The 17,384-nt window shown below is 40.3% G+C and overlaps 1 protein-coding gene across 3 annotated transcripts in view; it reads left to right on the top strand.

Annotated features, from left to right (window-relative positions):
• The window catches only part of znf512b (zinc finger protein 512B), an 86,868-nt gene that overhangs the window by 44,667 nt on the left and 24,817 nt on the right, over window positions 1-17,384 (top strand). For all 3 annotated transcript variants that reach the window (XM_068000503.1, XM_068000504.1, XM_068000502.1), the window contains exons 4-9: window positions 2,831-2,959; window positions 5,937-6,109; window positions 6,811-7,025; window positions 12,777-12,848; window positions 13,632-13,760; window positions 16,607-16,731. In XM_068000503.1, coding sequence (XP_067856604.1) covers window positions 2,831-2,959; window positions 5,937-6,109; window positions 6,811-7,025; window positions 12,777-12,848; window positions 13,632-13,760; window positions 16,607-16,731 — 843 coding nt within the window. The remainder of the gene's footprint in view (window positions 1-2,830; window positions 2,960-5,936; window positions 6,110-6,810; window positions 7,026-12,776; window positions 12,849-13,631; window positions 13,761-16,606; window positions 16,732-17,384) is intronic.

Here is a 17,384-nt window from a genome sequence, read left to right as displayed (position 1 = left end):
TAACTTGCTATGTTAACAAGCAATACACAAAAACAAATATTACTCAACAATGATAATGGCCAGAAAAATAGGACAACAGCATTTTACTTAAATTTTAGATAGTTTACTTGAACATAATAAGATGCAAATGATATCAAAAAGAGATAAATTGTTATGAATCGATCCTATTTTAAGCAGTAAATAACAGTGAGGACTATTAGAATAATGAAGTTGTAACATAATCTACTTAACTATATAAATTGAAATCAACAGAATTGAATGTTTGATTAGCAAAATGTTCATATTACAGTGGAACCTCCACTATCTTTTCAATGGAGGGTGGATCATGGAAATTTGTAGATAATCAAGAGTCCCCAAAATTTGCTAGTAAACAAACAGTAGAACAGTGGCAATGGCTGGGATAGATTTGCCTGATACTCCTGTTTCTCAAGACAGCAGCATATTTCAGGCATATGGTCTTGCCCCTTAGAGCATCACACCACTGGCAGATAAGAAATGCCACCAGGCTGCCCAGGCACAAGCTTCAGAGATGCAGCTAGCAGTGTGTTCCACCCAGAAGCAAGCTATCATGAGAGGAGGGCCATCTCAGTCCCTGGAGCCTTTTGTAGCACAGAAGTAGCTAACCAGCTCTTGTAATACTGGACCTCAGATTGCACCTAGGAGAAGCACTAGAATGGGAAAAGACACCCGGGGGAAGCACAGTGTCGTGAAAAAGTGGGTTAGTTTGTGTTCCCTTTGAAGTTCATTGTATTTAAAGAGAATATGTACTAATGTTGTGCTTTGTTATTCATGGAGATTACAGCCATAAAGGAAAGAATACATTTATTTTGTGCTGACTTATTCAATTAGGTAATTATAGTTGGCATGTTCACAAAGGGACAAAGTGGTCTGATGTGTTTTGATGTTCTAGGATGGGTAGTGAATTGAAGGATTGTTCCTATATGTGAGGGTGGGGAAGAAGGAGCAAAGGCAGTGGTAACAAAGATATATTGTGTTAAACAGAGGAGAAGACTTCAGTGATTAGTTGTGCTGTGTTGCCCCTTGCAGCAGTCAAAGAGGAGTCCTCTGAGTGACTGTGATCATGATGCTCTCTTCCATATACTTCTATCTCCAAAGCAGCAAGGGCCACTTCCCAGGAATGTCCACATCCAGGCTTTTTTGAGGGGTAACGTTGTGTCGGACATAATAGGCTACATCTATGCGGGATACATGAGCTTAAGCATACTGCAGCACTCCTCCTGACCAGTCAAGGCAGTGGAAGCACCCCTTAAACACCCTGATGGTCTTCTCAATGACAACTGTGCTAGAGGCATGTGCCTCATTGTAGCACTCCTCTGCTGCTGTTTGAGCAACTCTTTGTGGGGATATTATCCATAGGAGCAGGAGGTATGCCTTGTTATCCATAAGCTATCCATTGGCATGATCTTCTTCCTTGAAGAGCTCAGGGAGGGCTGAATTCTGAAGGATAAATGCATCATGACAACTCCCAGAAAATCTCTCATTGATGTGCAAGATCGTCTGCGTGTTGTCATACACAATCTGTACATTCAGGAAGTGGAAGCTCTTTCTGTTGAGAAAGTTAAGGGGGTTAACTGTTGCTCAAAAATCAACGTGGATACCTTCTATTTCACCCTGGACCTTGTGAAAGCCAGCAATCCAGTAAAACTGGATGGCCCTATCTTGCTGCTGCCTTTCTGTGAAGCCAAAGATGATGAATTCACAGCTGTCCTGAAAAATGCATCAGTCACTTGTTAAATACATGCCTGAACTGCACCCTGGCTGATAATACAGAGATACCCTATGCTGCCTGAAATAAGCTGGTGCCATAAAAGTTGAGAGCAGTGCTCATCTTTATAGCCACAGAAAGAGCAGTGTGGGCAGATGACCATGGCTGCGGGTCTCCATGCAGTAGCTGGCAGAGCTCTCTATTGCACCTTTGGTGAAGTGCACTCTTCCAATACATATCTCCTCGACAAAATTTTCTTAGGATCTGTGTATATTCTTTTAGGGGGAAGATAATATCTGGTGCATCTTCCTTTAATACTGCCTCACTCTCCTTTCCTCTATTCTTCTCCTGCTCCTTCTCCTCCATGATAATGGCATACAAAAGTATGCCAGTCGGGAATGCCTGTTCCTGAGAAGCCCTTTATTGTGCATGGGAAAGTGGGGAGGGGGAGGGCGGGTCAAAACCTCCTGGTCTTCTCGCACTCCACAGGAAGTCAGAAGCAAGTCCAATGTAAAAAAAAATCACTCTAAAATGTTGTTCCCAGCTGCAGCAATCATAACACAGTCTTTTTAGCAGTCTTCGGGTTCAAACTTCTGACTTTCTTTAGTCTCAGCTGATCACGGCAATAGTGTCTGAACATTTTTCATTCTAACTTCCCCCTTATGCATTGTGAGCATAAAATGGAAAATTCAAGGCTGCAGCGCCACTGGCCCTCATTATAATATATGGTAATTAGGTGGTATGGGAACTTGGCAGGTAGATCATGGCAAGGTCCAAATTGCACTAAGAAATTTGCGGGGATTAATTTTGGGTTGGAAAACCAGTGGAAATGACCTTTGCCCCAATTTGCTGTCTGGAAAAAGTACTTGCCCTGATTTAACTTTGTAGACCTGCCAAAAATTGTTGAATTCCAGGGCCAATGTACCTGAAGTTACACAATGGGCATGAACTGTTCTGTTAAAAGATAATAGTGAAGCATCCAGTGTTTTGCCATTGTTCACCGCATCCTTATCAAGTTTCAAACACTTTCATTCAGTTGGACTCCATTTTATCTGATATTGCGCACAAAGCTAACATTTACTAATTGAATGTTTCTGCTTCTAGGCAAGTGTGATGGCGAAATGGAAGGAAGAGTTCAAGATGCACTCTCGAGTTAAATGTCCTAGCTCTGGCTGCTGGCTGGAGTTCCCTAGTATTTATGGATTAAAGTATCATTATCAGCGTTGTCAGAGGGTGAGAACTATTTTTTTGTGGTAGAGAATTTGTATAAATTAATTAACTTAGTATTTAAACAATAATGAACCTGTAATGTGCTGCCTTGAATTGAATATAGGCTGGATTGCAGAAGATGAAGATCTAAGGACAAGGTAGGTCCAGTAATCTTTGAATCTTCAGTTCAGCAAAACAGTGTACATGTGAGCCTAGAAATTACTGTTGCCGATATTAGCAGTCAAATACTTAATGCATTCATGTTACATTCCTTTGAATTATATTTTGAGGCAGGCATTAGTCAATTTATTTTAAATGGGGTAACGCCTCCATAAAATACCCGACTGAGCATTGTCATACGTTGGTTACAGTATGTCATTAGCATATTTTGTTTTCATTCCCCCTGCCTGTACTTTGTGGATGCCAAGGTTCACTCTGGTGCATATTACTAGAGAGTCTATGGTCAGGGCAAACTAGAGGGGGGAATAAGGGGTATCCTTGTCTGGTTCCCCAGTGTAGTGGGAATGCTGGGGAGCTAAGGCCATTGGTGCACACTTTAGATGCGGAATGTGTATACAGGATTATAATTCACCATTTTAGTGTGTTGCCAAAACCTATTCTCTTGATTATTGCAAGGAGGAATTTTCACTCAACTTGTTCAAATGGCTTTTCTGCATCCAGCATGAGTATTAGTTCAGTTGTGTTGGTGCTACATGAACACCTACCTCGTGTTGTCTCTCAAGACAGCCTCATACAAAGCCTGCTTAGTCAGTGTGAACCATCCCAGGGAATACTGCATCTAGTCTGGAGGTTAAAATTTTAGCCAGCAATTTATAGTTAACATTGAGAAGGGATATAGGTCTGTATGAGTTCTGAGAGTGGTCCTTACCTTTCTTGTGTATCAGTGTCATTGTGGCTGCCCTGATAGTATCTGGGAAGGTCTCCAGCACATAATGCAGAAGTTTCAGTAGGACAAGAGTAGGGCCTTGTAGAACTAAGAAGGATAGCCGTCTGGCCATGAAGCTTTTTCTGATTGAAGGCTTTTTACTGCCAGCTGGAGCTCACTGGCTGAATTCAAAGCAGTGTGTGTGTTTTTCTGAGAGAGTTGGGGGGGCAGGAGATTGTATAAGTATTGTGCATTGTTTTTGTGGCGTGGCCTTGCACTTGGAGGAGTAAAGCGAGATGTAGTCGTTTGCTAACTCTCTAAGGGTGAATTTCCTTGCCATGTTCAGAGTATTTCCGGCGTATGATTGGGGCAAGTAAATCTTTGCGGTAGGAAAATCGGCAAGAAGCCGTTACTGCTGGTTTTCTGCCATAAAATCACGCCCCCAAGTTAATTTGTGCTTTTTGGTCCTTCCTATGACCCACCCACCGAGTCCTGAGTCCCCTCATTTATTTATATTATAATGAGGGCCAGTGGCATTGCAGCTCTGTGTTTTTTGTTTTTACACTCGCAATGCATTCAGCTTAATTTAGACTGAAAATTATACAGTACAGATGCTGCCAGGATCAGCAAAGACCAACAGAAGTGAGAGTTTCTGAGCCTGAAGAGTTCCATTAGCGATTTCTGCAAAATCCCCACCCCTCCAACCCCCAGCCCCTCCATTCTGTCAACACAGACTTGGATTTGCTTCTGAAAAGGTCAGACTGCTGGCAGATTTTTGCCCCCCACCCCACTTGCCTGCTGTTTCAGGCCTTCTCGCCTCCTCTCACGTGGCATGAAGCAGAAGGCCTGGGAGTCCCAGCCCCCAGGAGTTAAAAATAAAAAAACTGTAAAAATGGAGATCCGCAGCCACCTTGAAAGAGTTCACTGACCGACCCGTCTCCTAATAGCAGGTTGGTCGCCTGTCCCTTATCCCGCCTCCATTAAAACCAGAAGTGGGCGGATTGGAGGCGAGTTGGGATCGGGTTTTAGGTTTTTTTACAATTTTTACCTTCCCACCCGCCCCCAACCCACCCGTTTGTGGGGTTAAAATTTAGGCTGCAGTATCCAGTTCAGATCACGAGGTCTCCATTGTCACATCCTTGTGTTACGGTGTCATATAGTTAGATATTGGGCAGTACAGGCATATTCAACCTGCTTAAGGGAATGACCAGAATATTTAGGCAAACCCAAAACTTGTGCCTGTTCAGGAGTTCTGGGATTTTGCAATGGGATCAAGAACTACTGCTGTAAGAGAGCGCCCTTGTCCCCGAACAGTCAATTAGACACCTAGACGGGGCTTGGCACAGTGTTAAGATTCTTGATTGTTTTAAGATGAATGAATCGTGACAGCTCCATTGGAAGCAGGCATTCACAGGCATGATGTTGTGCCTGGCATTGCATCTAAGCTGCATTTAAGGGTGAAACCTTTTTCTATTCACATAGTTTATTGGATTCTGCAAGGGTGCATGTGTGGCGACATGTGCCCTGTCAACAACCGCCTGCACCTGAGGAATCCTGCCACTCTGTAAAGTTGTAACATCCTTTCTTGCAGACGGGTCACGTTCATTGGAAAGGAAATGAACCATGCACCTGTCCCAAAACCGCGCATCCATCACCTGCTTTATGCAGCAGTGGGCTGCTGATCAACTAATGTGGCACAAAGCCCCAATGTTGTCTAAAATGATCCTGTGGAAAAGAAATTGAGTGCCACTGTCATTTTCACTGGCAGTGGCATGGCTTAGGTTGATGCAGGCTCCAGGAATGGAGCTTTTTCGGTTATTTAACATAACTTTACATCATGTAAGTAAATTCACGTGGCTATTACAGATTTTCACATTGGTGAAATGATTGGGGGAATCTAAAAGCACGGAGTTAACATACTGCTATTTTCAGATACAGTCAGTATTTTTTGTCCATATTCAGTATCATGTGCACCTATAATAGTGCAACTGCTCTGTTTGAGAATAGTCCCCAATGACACCATTAAAAAGCTACCTTGGTAGAAAACTGTGATCTGTTCATTGAACAATTTATAATACCCGCAGAGCTTGTTATAACCAGACTGTTTTACTGTAGGGCATTGATTCAGAGAAGTATAATCACCAGTGCCTTCAATGTGAAGCCTCATTTGTATCTAAATCCCAACTGGAAAAGCATAAACAATGGAAACATGAAGAAAAAAGAAAACAGGCAACAGAAGTGGATGAAAAAGTTACAAAAACAGTTGGTCGAGGTAGAGGCAGAAAAAGGTATGTCAGTTTTGGAGAGAATCTAGTAATATACTAATTATCTTCCACAAGGTTTATAGTGGGTTGGAAATATTTTTTAATGGGTTTAATATTTATCTTTTTTAAGATTTTCATGCATAACATAATTACAGCCTAGTGTCCCATTATGTTTAAAATATATTTAAGGGACGTCACACATTGTCAAAGCCGTTTAATATAAAATGATTAAAAATGTGTGTATGTTCATAATTACAACTTTTGTCCTGAACCTCTATTTAAATTAAATTCTCTATTTGAAATTAATATTCCAATGGTGCTGTTGCTGCTTAATGCATTTCACAAACGTGCACTTGACTTGTTACTTAGATTGTACAGTATATCTATTATGTATTAAAATTGCTAAGTTGGAATGCAACATTCCATTTCAAAATACATTGAAAATTCTGACTATGGCAAAACCCGTAATAAAACTATAAACAGTTAATTTCAATACCAGTTATAGAGCCTCCTCCTTCTCCCCTATCTAGGTCCAGTTATCTCCTACCCTCTGAATACTTCACTTGGTCTTGACACACCCTGTGCAACACTACAGAAGATCAATTAATTTTTTTTTAATTAAAAAAATTACACCTCATAAGCATCTGAGCGATGATAATGTCATTGAGCTTTCTGCTAGTTGCACACTAAGTGACCCATAGGTAACGTTTTTACTTACGTTTCAGAGTTACTGAAAGTACAGAATCTTCACCGAAAAAGTGTAAGCAGCAGAAGAGAGAATTAAGTAGGCATTCTGAGAATGGGGAATGTGCAACACAGAACAGAGACAACAAATTAGCGAACACTACAGAAGCTCAAGAAACTCTGACATCTAATGAACTGAGCAAAGGCAAGAAACAGATATCATTTCCTGAGGAAGACCCTGAGCGAACAAAACACAGTAAGCCTACAGCAATTCATGATTGTGGTCTGGCATTAAGATTTCACTACTGTTGTCTGGGAAAAGATATTTTAAAAATTAGGATCCATTTAATGCCCCACTTGCAAGCAAACAAAGGGGAAATAACACTAAGTGGCTTCTTACTACACTTTCTGTGGAATAAAGGTACCATCACATTCAACTCAGCGATTATTAAGTTGTTGCCAGGATTATTGTTGTTGACACTGCCTCTGACTTTGGGACTGTGGCCTCTGATTGCTCTGGGAGGATAAGAAATTTGTCAAATTACCTGATGATGGTGAATATTTCTGTTTCCCTTGTTGCTGTTTGGGGATGGCCACAGCAGAAATGGATTTTACCATCTCACTTCTTTTCTTAAGCTCCCCTGGGATGCATTGAACTAAACAAGTGGGCAAACTTTAGAGTGTTCCTGTAGTTTCAGTGTGCTTGTGTAAATTAACATTGTAGAAGGCCTTATGACTGTAGAATGGTCAGCTAAGAATGCTTCTGTCCAGCTTTTGCAATTGCTTCATAGCAGCCCATGTTTTGAAACACAAATGAGTGCTTTAATTGTTGCTATGAACAAGGAAGTTACCAGTGTATGCCAATACTTTCTTGTTTGTGGTTTTGCATGGCAATAACAGACCAATGTATATCAATGACTGATTCATGCTATTTCAAAGTGGGCCCCAATTCTTCTGGCATAACATTTTTGAAGGACAAAATGACCTTTCTATTGTTCCAGAATTGGATTGATTCTTCAGTAAGGTTAATTACATGTAAAACCTATAACTGATGCATCTGTTACACAGTAGAGGTTTTTGTACATTCCAAGAATATAGAAACAAAAATGTCAATTTTTAAATACAGTTCAATCTCTAAAGTTTGATTGCTTGGGCTATTCTACTCTTCAAATAGTAGGCAAACCCAGCTTATTCTGCTAAATGTAACATCATATTTTAAGATCAGAAAACTGCAAACATTTAAGTTGTATTTCATGCTGGGTACCAGGAAATGGAGACTGCTGATCTGCCATTCGCTCGAAACAAAACCTGAGGCCAAATTAGTTACTAGTATTCAGCGTTTCTCTACAAGCTTGGATACAGCCTCTAATGTTTTAATGCAATGTTTCTCCCTGTCTTGTATTCCTGCAGCAAGGTATCTTAAAGGAAAGGGGCCTCTGCTGATTGTAGTGCTAGGAGGCCTAGATATCTCTATAGCCTGGCACACTGCTTATAATTTCAGGAATCTAAGAGGAGTAAGATGGGGTCAACCCATTTGAAGGAGTGTTTGTTCTACAATGGATTCTGAACTGGTCACATCTGTCTTATTTCACTGTCTATTTCTCCTCCCTCAAACTTTCGTAATATTCTAAGGAAATTTCAAGGTCACATATGCTTGTGCAGCAGTGCCCCCTAGTTGTGAAGTTTTGGGTTATCCGATGGCATGTATTTCCATGAAGTCAGCCTTTTGGACTTTTATGAATGAGATTGTTTCTGTTGTTATTGTCTGAACTGAGGTAGGATTTTCTTGAACTAAATTTATTCCTCATTTGGGAAATTAGTCCTGTGAGTCATCAATTTTTATGGGATCTGGTTCAAATTGTAGACAAATTTGTCAGTGTCTGTGAACCTTGCTAACATCAATAACTCCTGAAAAAGTGTCTTAACATTTCCAGCAGTTGCTTGGATTCATCAGATTGTCACAATCTTACTTGTAGGCATTCTCGTGCCATGTGACATACAGTCACATAAATTAAATTCAATGAATCTGAGTAAACTTGTAACTTGTATTTGGCAAACTAAGAATGCACCAGCACTGAACTGTGAAGTAAAGTCAAGCATTAGGAGAAAAGAATGTTGATGGTAAGATAGTTTTTACTATTAAAGGGTACCTTTACACTGCAACTTTATCATTGCTGCAAAGTGGTTTGCACTTCATAACAAAACTAAAGAATAAACTTGCATTTATATAATGCCTCTCCTGTCCTTAGGTTGTCCCAAAGTGCTTCAAAATCAGTGGATCACAATTTTGAAGTGTAATCACTGTTGTTATGTAGGCAAACATGGTAGTTTGTGCACAGCAAAGTCCCATGAACAGCAAATGAATGAATGAATGATCAGATGATCTGTATTTCTTTGGTGGAGTTGGTTGAAGAATGAACGTTGGTCAGGACATTGGGAGAACACCCTTCTCATCTTTGACTAATGGCATGAGGCCTTTCACATTGACCTGAGCAGACAGATGGGGCCTTGATTTAATATCTCATCCAAAAGACAGCACATCTAACAATGCAGTGCTCCCTTGGTACCACATTGAAGTGTCAGCCTAGATTCTGTGCCCAAGTTATTGTGGGGCTTGAGCCCACAAACCTCTGACCAAAGGAAAAAGTGCTATCAATTCAGTCAAGTTGACACTAAAACTACTAGTTGCAGTTGGAGCAAGACCAGACTCCAGAGCTGAGTGGTATGAAACCCCCTGGAGGAGATAGTCTCACATAACTTGAGCTTGACATTTTATGTAGTATGACTTGAGTACAATGTCAAACCTGGCTTAAAAAGTGCTCAGGGTTCCTAGCACATTTTTAAACTTACCTGGAATTAATTTAAATGTTTAGAGAGTATAAATGCACCCACCCTTTGTGTCGAAACATTTAAATTTTAACCACTGACATGAGCTCTGTACATGTGTGCTTACAGATCTCTTGCTTAGGCAGCAGAATTGCATTTGTAGTCAGGCCAGACCGATACGGCCAACCGAGATTAATATCTGCAGTATAAATGCACCAAAATGAGAGCTGCTTTGGGATACCCAATCCCTGGTAACTTCCAGAAACTTAAAAATGTGTCACTTACTTGTATCTGTACCATATTGTATGACAACTGGCTAAGAATCTGTTCAAATTTTACTCAAGTCCAGACATGGGTTCAAGTCTCACTACTGCTGACAAGTCAACCAGGCTCATTCATAATGAGTTTCATCAGCTTTTGGCCAGACTGTTAAACAAGTAATTCATGGCAATAAAGCCATTTTGCTCTGGGGTAAAAAACTGATTTTGGCATAACGGAAACGTGCCTGCTGTTGACTAAACGCAGAGTGGTATTGACAATGGAGTTTGAAGAAAAGTCCACAGCCATGTCTCCACAAGCCTCTAACTGAAGGAGGAAATGTGAAAATGAATGGGCTTGAAATTGAAAAGTTAAATAAATTTAAAGCTTCAAAAAATTAACAGTTTCAAACGTGAAAAGGGGATAACAAATATTTAAATCTACTGCGAGATGTTTGAGTACTGAATTCTTTGTATCCGCCTCAATATGCACAGGGTTTTGTGGTAAGGTGATACTTTTTGTTGGAGTACCAGAGAGTGTACCACATAATGGTGGGACTCAAGCTTAATCCACCACTTTACTGGGCTACCTGGCAGCTTGTTTTGACCAGAATCAGCGATAGCCTGAGAGGAAGTCACCTTCTTTATTGTCCAATTAGCCAGATCTGGGGCAAAAACGGGAGGGGGAAAATAAGTGTTGCCTCAAATTAAACAAAGCTCAGCCCCGATTTTCCTTCCCCCATTCCCTTTCCTCTGACGCTGGAAAGGCACAGTACGCCTGAAGTATATTATGCCTGTCCTGGCCTGACCAAGCTGAAATTTGGTGGGTCAAGTCATTTAAATGACCTGATCATATTCCAAGTTCATGTTAGCCCTCTGGCCTTGTAGAGCTTTGTGCCTAGAAACAAGACCTCACAGGCCCAAAAATCCAAGGCATGACTTAACTTTCCAGGCATCCCATACCTTGCTGCCTGCTCCCCTCAGATCTTCTGTCTGGTGCCTTCCTGGCGAACCTTGACAAAAATGAGGCAGGAGGGTAAGGAATGCTCTCTCGCACCTTATTTAATGCCCAGTCTTTGCCTGTGCCTGCTCCTGTTGTAGGCACATGTAATCCACCCTTCCCTTGAGGGAAGCCCCGAAAATCCTGGGTCAATATAAAGGGTGCAAAGACTTGGCATAATGGGTCCCCAATGCTATTTCCAGTGCTATATACCTGAGACATAAGCATTCCTCAGGTGCAAACCAAAGGAAAATTAGCCTCTACATGTGAGCTTGAATATTATATAGGAATTAAGTAAACATACAAAACAGTAACAAAATTTATGGTATTCTCTAGACAAACCAAAACACTGCATACTTCAGTAAATGTACCTTGGGGCCAGAATTAATAGCTCTGCTTTTGTTTATTTTCTATTTTCTTTCAGAAAGGAGAATACATAAATATTGTGACAAAGCTGTACAGTGGCTTTACAAAATATATATTGTTAAAAATATGCTCTCGGTGTGACTGGTGTCTGTTGTAAGCAGATCATATGTCCCTTATGATCAGGAGTTTACCTTTACTGCCCAATATTGTCCTATGAGAGCATGGCTTGGGGCCATCACAAGGAAAATGCCCTCTCAGGTAGATGTAAAAGATCCCATGGCACTATTCGAAGACGAGCAGGAGACTTCTCCCCGGTGTTCTGGACAATATTTATCGTTCAATCAACATCACTAAAACAGATGATCTGGTCATTATCTCATTGCTGTTTGTGGGACCTTTCTGTGCACAAATTGGCTGCCGCGTTTCCTACATCCCAACAATGACTACACTTCAAAAGTATTTCATTGGCTGTAAAGCGCTTTGGTATTGTGAAAGGCGCTATATAAACCCAAGTCTTTCTTTTTTTTATCATGAACTGGCAACTGTAATCTCACAAGTGCCTCCTCATGCGATTTTCCAGTCTCCCAAATGGTGGACTGATTAACACTTTAGTAAGACGAGGCTAAATGTAAATCAGTAAACTGGTTTGTTTTTCAGTTGTTAAGTGAACAGAGTAAGATTTATATTAAATCTCACTGCACTTTGACTTAATCCAGTAGCACTCCTTGTAATAAAGAAAATAATAAATATGCCGCAATGTCCCTGTTAGTGGGCTAAATATCACTTTTCTGGTCAGTGGTTCTGCTCATGCTGATCAACTTTGTCTTAAAGGATAATCTATTGACTCCCTCCGTCTCCCTTACCAGATCTTACACAACTGCCTTTGCCCATGTTTTCCCCTGTCCCCTTTTGTTCCCCAAGTTGACAGGAGGTCAGCAGCTTAACGTCTGATCCACTCCCAGTGTTCTGTGTCTGGGAGTTGGCCAGGGCTGCCAATTAAACTGGCTACTATTACCCGATTGGGAATCCCTGGAAACGATATTCTACTGTACTCAAATCAATAGGACCATCCTGACATAATGAGACTGGATGTTTCACAGGAAATCTAAACAACTTCAATTGTCTGAAGCTGAAGTGTTATGTAAGGAGTTCTATTCCACAAAACTGATTCCAAAGATGAAAGACTATACATTACCATTGGTGATATTAGTGGACAAATGCTTAATGCATTCATTTGACTTTCCATTGTCTGTTATTTTAACACAGTTTATTTTAAATAGCTGAACAGGTCTAATAAAGTAGACAAAGGAAAGTCATACCGATGTGTTAAGTTTTTGTCTGCTAATATGGAATCTTAGAAAATTTATGGCACAGATGGAGGCCATGCGGCCCATCGTGTCTGCGCCGGAAGCGAATATCGCAAACTATAATTTCTAAGTTAATACGTTTTGGCCATTATGTCCCAAATCATGCTTGAATACTCCTTAGGTCAAATACAGATTACTTTTAAAAATGAAATAATTCAGACTGATATTTTGCAATAATTTGTTTGAGCTAGGAAGGAAACAGAAGACACCTAAGAAGTTTACAGGGGAGCAGCCATCTATATCAGGAACCTTTGGATTAAAAGGTAAGCAACACAACAATCAGTTAATTAAAAAGCAGTTTAGGTAATCTAGTTGAACAGTATTGAGTTTTGAGAAGCATTATGAAGGATAGACATTAATAACATGTACAATTAAAGACACAGACAGATGGTATGGACTGACAAAAATAACACTGTCATAATATCCTGAATTAAAGGTTTTATTTCTAGGGATCAGGGTTTCCTTATTTTGTATGTTGGGGATTTTTAACATCTAACAGAACAAAACATTACAGAGTCTTGGTTTAGTGTAGAAACTATAGAATAGCACACTATTCCCCACTTAAAATACTTTGGGTTAACAGTTTCTCGGGAAGGTGTTTTTTTATTTTTCTGTTTTCCTTAATTTAAAAAAGTGAAGCTTTTTTCTCACTTTCATCATCGAGATAGAATTCCTTTGTGACTCCTTGATTTGTGTGTTGCTTTGTGACTTGTCAGGTGCACTGACATATAGCAAGGAGAGTTTAGTACAGCTTTTTTTCCCTTCACGGGTTGGTGGGTAGACAATCAACCTTGAACTGAAGCCTGAAAGTGAAGTGCTACTAAATGAACAGTTTGAGTGTTATATCATTACATGACTCAGCAAGATGCATTGTAAACAGATTAATAAAACATTTCTGCTCAAAACTATATATAGTCATTGTAGAGAAAAAACCCTGAAAAATAGCAAAGGGACTAATTAAATATCATTTTGTTGGATGAAGGACAGTGATTTTTCTGTGGTGGTTTCCTCTAAACTCTCTGAATTAATTACTTTGTTAATTAAAGGCCTGTCAAAACCAGATGACAAGCGAAGGGGTAGAGGCAAGAAGAAAAATAACAGCACATGCACCGAAGGGCTGCAAAGGAAACCTTTGGGAGTTCACATAAAAAAAGAAGCTGTCACATATTTACCAGGTAAGATCAGGGTAAACATTTCAAAGTTTCATCTGTAATCCATTCCAAAAAAATTGAGTCACATTGTGAAAATAAAGTATTAATATTATTTATACTACTTTGCAGTACCCATTCATTGTATCCAATGAGAAGTATTTTTTTAATATTCTAACACCCTTAACACAATCCCATTTTCCCAAATGATTAGGCATGATGAATTCCCTTAAAGTCTACAGAGAGATTATAGCCATTGCATATTCTTTACAGGTAGTTTCACTGCAGCCAGCCATCACAGCAAGATGATCATTTATAATATAAAATAAATCATAACCCACTTACAGGTAAAATAATGTTGTAAAAAAATATATACCTTCATAATAGTTATGCCAGGAAGGTTTATATTTTCATAGTATTAAAATAGTCATCTAAGTTTCAGTAATTCAAAGTTTATAGATTTTAAAAAAATTATTGTTCATTTGGGATGAGGGCGTCTCTGGCAAGGCCAGCATTTATTGCCCATCCCTAGTTGCCCTTGAGAAGGTGGTGGTGGTGGGCCTTTGGCTTGAACCACTGCAGTCTGTGTGGTGAAGGTGCTCCCACAATGTTGTTAGGAAGGGAGTTCCAGGATTTTGACCCTGTGACAAAAATAATCGCATGATTGCCATATTTGGTAATGGTTAATAATCTTCTAATTAAATATTCACACAATATTGTAGTGCAGTTGAGCTGACCCTTTTCTACAGCATTCTTTCTTTAAAGGACAATCTTGCCTGTGACAGTTTTAAGGTTTCAATGAAAATAAAAAATGGGAAAGATGTAAAACAGGCTGCCAATTCGCTATCACCCGTTTTACACTATCGCACAGTCAAAATTACCCCCAAAGGTTCTCAAATTCTGCAACTTCTCAGGGCAAAAGTAGGGTATTTCTGGCTGACAGAAGTGGAGGAGGAAAATTCAGGTTAGGGTGATGAAGCCTCACCATCCAATTTCATCTCCTTTTTTGCCACTATTCCACCCTATTTTGGATAATCCAGCCTATAATGTTATGATGTGGAGATGCCGGTGATGGACTGGGGTTGACAATTGTAAACAATTTTACAACACCAAGTTATAGTCCAGCAATTTTATTTTAAATTCACAAGCTTTCGGAGGCTTCCTCCTTCGTCACATTTACCTGACGAAGGAGGAAGCCTCCGAAAACTTGTGAATTTAAAATAAAATTGCTGGACTATAACTTGGTGTTGTAAAATTGTTTATAATGTTATAACAGGGAAGAAAGTAAGAAAGGACAGGTGCTATGAGCTAGGGAGAAGAAAAAGATCGAGATACTTTAACAAAATAACCCACTGGGTCAAAAGACATCAACATATTTTTACATTTTACAAGTGAAAGAAGTTTCAGCAACTTCATAAGAGACTATTGAAAATCCCCAGATCATTACAGAGGAACCAGTCTGTTTTTATTTTTGTTTACTGTAAATATTGTCCCTTAGGTTGCAGGGAGGACCAGAAAAAGGACTGGATGGATTTATAAGTTTTCAGCTCGCACACTGAAACACTAGTAACAAAGCCACTGAAATTCAAGAGCAGCTTTATTACTGTAATTATTAAACTTTTGTCTACAAAAGTATACACATTTAATAATTGGCCCCGATTTTAAATCCAGGAAACTTTTCGGCAGGTGAGTTTTGGTGTCAGTTCAAAACGCACCTGCTGCAGCCAAAAACAATCTTGGAGTATCTTCACCTAATTTGCTGACCCACCAGGAAACCTGCCCACTTCTGGAGCGCAATTTCCAGCGGGTCAGCCAGAGACCTATTTGAAGCGGGAATACAGTCTCTTTCTGCAAGTTTTTGCTGTTGGAGTGATGCAGCAAGAAACAAAGACAGCGTGAGTCACAGGCATGCCCTTGGGTTCTCTGAGTCCCCTCTGGAGGTCCTGCTGGAGGAGGTCAGGGTGAGGAGGGAAGTTCTCTTCCCAGCCAATAGCAGGAAACAAAAAAAAAATTAAAAATAACATCTTTCTGGGCCTCTTCTGGCCCCGGATCTGCTTGCCACCTGGTTGATTCTGGCAGAAAAGCCACGATGGCTTCCCCGCACAGGCATCAGGTTAAAATTGCAGTCAGGCTCTGATGACATAATCGGAGTCCGATCGGCATATTTAAAGAAGAACCCCTCTGCCTTCTGGCAGGTGTCCCATTTACCTGCTCAAAAGAGCGGGTTAAAATTGCACCGCGCAGGAAGGCAGCGTGATCAGAGGGGGTAAATCACAGCGGCCATTTTAACTGCCCGCCCACCAAGATTCCACCGAGCAGGTAAAGTTAAAATCATCTCTCAAGAATCAGATATACTAACTGCTATTACAGAACGGCAGCTAATGGATTTAATAGTCTGGAAATAGATTGTATTTTCAGGCCGTTAAGCTGCTTTTGTATTGGCTTTAGTGCCACTGGTTCCCAATGTTCTGATCTCGAGCAACCTGCGGCAGTATCATTGTAAATTTCCTAATCTGGCTGCTGGGAAGAGCCGTGTTTTTACTGGCAACTTGCAGTACTAACACTCATAAAGGCCAGTAAAAAAAGCAGCTTTAAACAGTGGCAACAGACACTGAAAACAGTGGTTGTGGTGAAAGCTGTGTATCTTGTGCTAGAATAAGATTCAAAATGCCTACTGTTTTCATCAGCACAAGGTTTCCTTTGCTGGAATACTGAATTGTTAGTTGAATTTATTCTAACAGTGCAAGCATTTTTGGCTGCTGTCTCAGCACAATGTTATTTAAATGACATTAAATGTGTAATAAACAGTTAATATTCTGGAAGCACATCTTTCACTATTGTTTTTAATGTTATACTCATACTGCTGATAACAGGGAGCCAGGAAGAGAAGTGGCATCAGGAGATTGCAGAGAAAGGGGAAGTTGTCTGCCCAAACTGTATGACTGTGCACAGAAAGACTGTCGCAGGTTTGAAGAAGCACCTGGAAATCTGTAAAGAGGTATGTAAGGCAAGATTTCATTCTACTTATGTTAGAAAATACTGGGACCCCAAATTCTGCTACTTTTTGTGGGGGGTGGGGGGGAGGAATTGAGTAGTTCTGTCATTTGAGGTGTAGGTCAAACACACCAGAGAAACACCACTTCTAAGATACATGTTACAGTCCAGTGGAACTTAGTGCCGGCAAAAGATGTGCCTGTCCCCATGGTGCATGTCTGCAAATGACAACTTAACGAGGGCAAAACCTGCTGGCTCAGAAATTCTCCCAATTATGCCGGATTTGTACCTGACTTAAATTAAGCCTGTAGAAGAGGGGTAAGTTACCTGCGTGTCTTGTGAAACCAGGAAGTAGTTGAGTTCACAGGCTTTGATTGTTCATAAACTTTGTTCTGAAACATCAGCTTTGACTGGAACGATTACAAAACATCTTTTCTCAGTTGTGCAACTAAGAAGTGATCTTGCAAGCTGCCTTAATGCAGTTTCAACAGGGAAATCTTTTGGTTTCCATCCTTCTGTTATGGGAACCCTCATGAGGTTTATTATGGGCATTCACATAAATATCTTTATGATGAAGGCAGAACAAGAGAAGGAGGAAATGAGAGAGGCACAGAGGATAAGGGAAAGGGAAGAAGTCCAACTCGGAGGTTCTTTTCC

The sequence above is a fragment of the Heptranchias perlo genome, chromosome 19 (assembly GCF_035084215.1).
Source record: "Heptranchias perlo isolate sHepPer1 chromosome 19, sHepPer1.hap1, whole genome shotgun sequence".
NCBI lineage: Eukaryota > Metazoa > Chordata > Chondrichthyes > Hexanchiformes > Hexanchidae > Heptranchias > Heptranchias perlo.
Note: the sequence above shows the minus strand (reverse complement) of the source record. Positions and strands in the feature narration are given on the sequence as shown.